The 6,620-nt window shown below is 40.4% G+C and overlaps 1 protein-coding gene across 2 annotated transcripts in view; it reads left to right on the top strand.

The window, feature by feature from the left end:
- ctdspla (CTD (carboxy-terminal domain, RNA polymerase II, polypeptide A) small phosphatase-like a) overlaps nt 1-4,966 on the top strand; it is a 31,549-nt gene extending 26,583 nt beyond the window's left edge. For both annotated transcript variants that reach the window (XM_023407923.2, XM_023407924.2), the window contains 4 exons: nt 1,438-1,494; nt 2,705-2,797; nt 2,884-3,069; nt 3,752-4,966. In XM_023407923.2, the coding sequence (XP_023263691.1) occupies nt 1,438-1,494; nt 2,705-2,797; nt 2,884-3,069; nt 3,752-3,877 (462 nt within the window). In that variant the 3' untranslated portion in view covers nt 3,878-4,966. The remainder of the gene's footprint in view (nt 1-1,437; nt 1,495-2,704; nt 2,798-2,883; nt 3,070-3,751) is intronic.
- Nucleotides 4,967-6,620: the final 1,654 nt, after the last annotated feature.

The following is a 6,620-nucleotide window of genomic DNA, read 5'->3' on the forward strand; positions in this document are numbered from 1 at the left end:
AAGTGCTGTTAGTAGCAAACACCCCTTCTACTGGATGGTATTGAACACTTCCTGCTAATTGTGTTTTTTTTTTTATGCCTGAGGGCAAGTGGCACTGAAATTGCATATACAGTACAAACACAGAGGATGTAGGCAGCTTTACATTCGAAGGCAGCTGCTTTAGTTTCATTAAAAGTGGCTTTATAGAAAAAGGGGTGCATCATTTTAAGACTTGAGGACAAGCCTGCCCTAAAAACACATATATACATACATATATATATATATATATATATATACACATACACACACATTTAATAAATGGCTATAACACACATTTTAAGAGGGTTTTTTATGTACAGTAATTGTCAACAATTATAACTGTTTTACAATATTGTCTATTATCTGTTAACGCAGCAGCCTCCACTTACGCTGTAATACATTAAGAAACAGTTAAATCTATGAGTTTTAACTACATATTAAATGTTTATTTGCTTGTTTGTGAACACTACGCTGTTGCCAAAAGAGACAGTACCTGACAGGAATTATGCACAAAAAGGCATTAAGTTTTACTGCTTACATAGTTGTTACATACTTTGACTAAGAATCATTCAAACTTCAAACCCCTTTTTCTCAACGTGACTCTTTGCGTGGTTACTGCTGTCTGACTTTGTGAGTCAGACATGCGAATTAAAAACAGATGAAGCGACGTTCTAGGATTCAAAGTAAACGTTATTTTAATGGAGTAATGTTTTTTGCAGGTTTCCCAAATATCAGTGGACGATTTAGTCAATTTGACTTATAAAATGATACTTATAAATAAACCTCTGTTATTTTCTGTCTCGAGAATAATCCATCTAAACCGGTGACAGCTGAGTTCCTATGGAAGTAGCTTCCTTTTTTTTGTTCTGAAAATACAGAGAAACATTTTTTTCTTTCTTTTCCTCTGTCACCTATTTTTCTTTCTCTCCTGTTCCGAAATGACACCGCTGTGCCTCCTACCTAATCCTTTCATCCTTGTCTTTACGCCCTCCACTTGTCTTCCACCCACACCCCTCTGGCTTCTATCTCCCTCTGCCTCCTGCACCTCTCGTCTCCCCTCTCTTGCTTTTTTTTTTTTTTTTTTTTTTTTTTTTAAAAGATGACACGAGTCGCACGCTGAGAAAACGCCGGCACTCCTCCTGTCCGCGCTCGCGTCTTGTCTTGTTGCTCAGCTCCCATGTTTCTCCCCAGGGTCTCACTTCTGGTGTTTTTTAACTAACATTGAGACGTAGAGCACTGGAGCAGAGGGAACCACGTTATTGCTTAAAGCCCCCACTCCCCGGTTTGCCTGGGGCACCTTTTTAGAGGAGCAGTTTACCTGTGTGGTTAACCTGTGGACAGATTGTGTTGTCAGTTAAAAAAAAAATCAAAAATAACCCAAGTTTTAAAATCCTTCCTGTGTTTTGCTTGGTCCTGCAGCCCATCAGCAATGCAGACTTCATCGTTCCAGTGGAGATTGATGGGACTGTTCATCAGGTAACGTTGCACTGATATGGAGCACTTCCCGAAGTGGGCTTGAATAAAATAAAATGTATTAATTTTATAAGGCCTCCCCTACGAGGCTTTGGCTCCATTTTTCTTTCTTTTAGTATTTATTATTCTCTGTCATCCAACAGTTACGTCAGAGTGGGACGACTCAAGCGCTCCTCCCTGAATTTAATGCTTTCTGTTTTTATTCTTTGTGTCTTTGTGAGTCCCAGCTCACTGTAAAGATACACGCGCCACAAACACGACCGTGTCACCATCTAAAGGAATGTCACAAGTTGCCTGATGAAGATGCTGTTGAGTGTGCAGCAGAAGAGATGTTTCACTGCATATAAATGTGTGTGTTTGTGTGTGTGTGTGTGTGTGTGTGTGTGTGTGTGTGTGTGTGTGTGTGGGAGAAAGAACAGAGAGTAAGGAACAGAGGCGCTCTTTACACTCGCATTGAGACAAGAGACGGCGCTTGCGTTCCTTCGGTAGATTGATGTCAAAGGTTTGTTTTCTGTGTCCTGTTTGAAGCAGAAGAAGCTATAACTTAGCTGTAACCTGGTTCAAGTAATCCAGGATAGGCTTTCTGTATCTGCTTTGGCCTATGCTTGATTACTTGCACTTGGGGGCAGCAACTAACGCAGAGATTACACCGACCGAAGAGGACGATGAAAGACTGCTGATGGCATGAAAATGGCAAATATGAGCGTAAAAGCAATATCTGTTTCACAAAAGAAGAAGCCAAACTTCTCGGTCGCTGAATGACGTCTCAACAAAAGCAGCTCCACGAGAGCTAAATGAAGCAGTTTAAAAATCAACAAATGTTTTATTCAGATCTGGAATTGTGTATCGTTCCCAGACAAAAACAATGCTGTTTATGCCACTTGCTTTTATCTAACTCTTTTTAGCATTAAATGTGGATTTATTGTTCTTTTCTTTGGATGACTTGAGTGATTTGGAGGTGTGAGACATTTTTTGATGTGAATAACCGCATTCAAGATTTATGACAAATTATTAGACATTTTATTAGAATTATGAATATAACAGCTCATCACAGTGATCCAACTCATCTGTGACGTCTATAAGGTGTGACGTGAAATGAAATTGGCTGCATTTATGAACCGGCAGCAGCTTCATCGGCCAATAAACAACAACGAAATTGATAAAGTGCGACAACAAATACCTTCTAACAGAGTCATATAATGTCTCGTTTCAGGTGTACGTGCTGAAGAGGCCCCACGTGGACGAGTTCCTCCAGAAGATGGGGGAGCTCTTCGAATGTGTCCTCTTCACGGCGAGCTTAGCCAAGGTCGGTTCTCGGGTTCGGCCACTGTTTTCACAGTCGCATTAATGTTTCCATACATTACATTCCCCCCAATGTTCGTCTGCTTTCAGTACGCTGACCCTGTGGCAGATCTGCTGGACCAGTGGGGGGTGTTTCGCGCCCGGCTCTTCAGGGAATCATGTGTTTTCCACAGAGGAAACTACGTCAAAGACCTCAGCCGGCTGGGCCGAGAGCTCAGTAAGGTCATCATCATAGACAACTCACCTGCCTCCTACATCTTCCACCCTGAGAATGCAGTGAGTCGTTTCTCCGCTCGATATTTTGACCTTAAACCTTCATTGTACTTGACTAGCAGCATTCTGTGTCCATTTGAACAGTTGCACATGTTAAAACGGTCTCATAGAGGCGAGGGAGGGCTGGGTGTTGTGTTTAGTTTGTGCTTGACCCAGGAGTCTTACTGCTTTCATTTCCGCAGTTGCAAAAATTCCACAAACGTCACTCGATCTTGAGATGGCTGCTTTGTGAATGGGGGGCGACAATGAAATCAGATGCCCGAAAAATCCTGACTTAAAAACAGGTTCAAAATACACTTGTGGAGCAGGGGTAAGTTAGTCGTAGAGTTAATAATGATGTTAACGATCATATCTGTGAGGGGTTGTCACAGTTTTGATCTGCATAGCTGTTTTTTGGAGCCAGAGGCAGCGTTCCCAGTTTTATGGTATTTCCCTCCTCTGTGTAGAAGGCGCTCAGTGGAGCTGCTGCCAGTCCTCGAGCCTTTGATGTATTTCCCCCATTAATTATTTACACAAAACTCGCACCAGCTCCTCACCTATAATGCAACATTTTAGCATCAACTGACTGCTGCGTTTTCTCCCTTGATCATATAAATTTAATCTTGTCTCTCTATCTATCTCTCTCTCTCTCTCTCTCTCTCTCTCTCTGTTTCTTCTGTGTTGTTGTTTCCCCGCCCCCCCACAGGTCCCGGTGCAGTCCTGGTTTGACGACATGACAGACACAGAGCTGCTGGACCTGATTCCTCTGTTCGAGGGCCTCAGTAAGGAGGAGGACATTTACAGTCTGTTACAGAGCCTGAGGAACAGGTAGCAGACGACAGCTCCAGCTGGTCCTTTCCTGCCTCGGCCCCCCGCTGCACGGAGGCCTCACCTCGCTGCCACGGCCCCGCAGCCCCGGCTCCCACCGTCCGACCGGCCATGGAAGTCCCAGCGTGGCTCCCGATCCGAGGACTTCAGGCAAATTATCTGGTTATAATCAAATCTAGAGAGAACCTCTGTACGGATTCTCACCATCTCTGGATTTTTGAACTCTTTGTACAGGACTCGTACTGGCAAAAGATTATATTACTGTATGTACATACTATATGTTTCTAAGAGCAAGACATACATAAAGTAATTTTTCTATCAGAGAGATGAGGTTTTACTATTCTATCTAGTAATATTTTAGTTACCAAAAATAATCAAATACACAGAATGAAGAGTTTTTTTGTTTTTTTTTTTTCTGAGAATGGGTGACCTTTTGTTTTTTTTTGTTTTGAGCTATGCTATGCAGGCTGTTTTTTCTTGTCTGACCTTTTGTTCAAACAACTGTGATTTATCTTCTCTTACAGAATGAAGTGCCTTCATTACTGTGCTGATTTTGTTGTGTCGGGTTATGGGGTGCACATTTTTATGCTGCATATTTACTCAAATCTCCAAAAAAGCGTATAAAGTAAATCTTTAAATGGAAGTTGAAAAAGAGTCTTTGGTAAGTGTCATTTAATCTGATGAAAATGAAAAGACTGATTCCGAGAAATTTATAAAAACTAGCCTGTTAGACTTGGATGATTTTGTTGCTTTAGAGTTCAGTGACATTGAATTGTAAAATTTACCAAAGATTTTTACAATTCAATGTGATTTGTTGCTGATTGACATCATTTGATCCTTGACAGTGACTGTAAATTGATGATCCTTCAAGACATTGAAACCCCACTTTATAATGAAAAAAAAAAAAATGAAACCTTTGTAATAACATCACCGTCCACCGATAAATGTTAAACTTTTGAGGAAAATATAATGATTAGCTTAGATGATATGAAAATTCTATTTATTGGGGAAAAGAGGGTTGGGTGCATTGTAAAGAATGCTGTTGAAATCGTACTGTACAACATTATTAAAGTTGCAAGTTTGCACACTGTCAGTTTGTATTGTGGTGTGACTTTAACAACATTTAAAGCTGTTATAATCAGTAGTTTTATATTAACACTGAATCACGTCTGCATACTTAAAGGTGTCGCTCATAGTGATGAAACTACACTGATTTATCACACGACTCTGCAGCTCCACTGAGCATTTTAGCATCATTTAGCTCATTGTTTAGGTCTTCTGGCCTGCAGCCTCACTGTTTTGGTTCAGGCTCACTGGTGTCATCATTGGCATTTCCAAGGCAGGTGCTGTTTTCATAAAGGAAAAAAGCCCTAATAATCCAGAGGACACTACCTACCCAGCACCACATGAAAGTTAGCAACTAGCCGGTACATGGTGGAGCATTTAGCATCTAAATGAGCTAAAAGGAGAGTGATTATTGGACTTATATCCCTCAGCTGGACACAAGCACGACTCCATATGTGTAAATAAGCAACTGTTTGCTACCTGGTTCACCATATCAACTTAAAGGTTGAGAATATGCCAGTGTTGTCTTTATGGCTTGTTTCCGCTGCCCCCTAGTGGGTAGAAAATCAGATGCATGTTTAAGTGACACACCAAGGGCTGGTTGCCTTTTGAAACATCTGAAATGCATTTTTCTTTGAATTGTCATAAGTCTCAGGTTCAAAGTTCATTCTAGACCTTGGAACAACAATTGACAAAAACAGTGTCACACATGAGGTCCATTTAGTAGCTGATCTGGAGCTTTCGATCGTATTGTCATCAGCTGATGGGAGTTTACTCGGGAGCCATGGAGATGTGTTTTGTTGATTTAAGTCTCAGAAGAAAAAAAATTGACATTTGAACATAATAGGCCTGTTTCACCAAATACATTTCAACATGTCACAGTTGGAAAAGCACAGGTGTAAATGATCAAATAAATGACAGCTGAATTCCATTTAGCTGCTTCAGTTTCAGGGTCCTAGTATTTGTGTACACAGCCCCACTGTCACGCTGCTGTGGTTTACTTGCTTGAATACACTGGTAATGATATTAAAGTCATTAGAAAAACCTGTGCTCTTCCTACTATGACAAGTCAAAATGTCAGCTGTGAAAAAGGCCTATTTCTGTACATGACAACTGGGAAAGATATAAAAGATATGATGTGATGAAAGATCCAGAACAGCTACTCAATGGACCTTGTTTTGCTTTAAGATTGTTGTTCGTTATTCATAATCGTTATTTCTATTTTTCTCCTTTTTTTCATATTCTTTTAGTTGAGCATTTGCATTGCATTGATGTGGGATTGTTGAATTGCTCAACTGAATTCCTTTGAATTGTCAGGCCAGTCTACCATGTGTAATTTAGAAAAATCTGTACGGATGCATAAAATAATTTTCTTTCAGCACTCTAATCAAGCAACAAATACAATACTCGATCAAAAATGAATTTGTCAAATGCTGAATAACAGCTGAACAACATCCTGCTATTTTGTGGGTTAAATAGATGCTTTGAATTCAAGAACATTTTTACCAGAGAAAAACACTAAGCTTCTCTTTAAATGGTCAAGCTCCATTGTCTGCAGGGTTAAATGATCTGCAGGTGCATAAATTACATGCACTGGTTAATGTCCAACCAAGAGGAGCTTAGTTTCATGTGATATCTTGATGTGAGTTTTCAGCTTCCGCTTACGTTGCAGCCACTTCAAC

Source organism: Seriola lalandi, unplaced genomic scaffold (assembly GCF_002814215.2).
Source record: "Seriola lalandi dorsalis isolate HSWRI2012SDOR001 ecotype SW California unplaced genomic scaffold, Sedor1 jcf7180002054351, whole genome shotgun sequence".
In the NCBI taxonomy this organism is placed as follows: domain Eukaryota; kingdom Metazoa; phylum Chordata; class Actinopteri; order Carangiformes; family Carangidae; genus Seriola; species Seriola lalandi.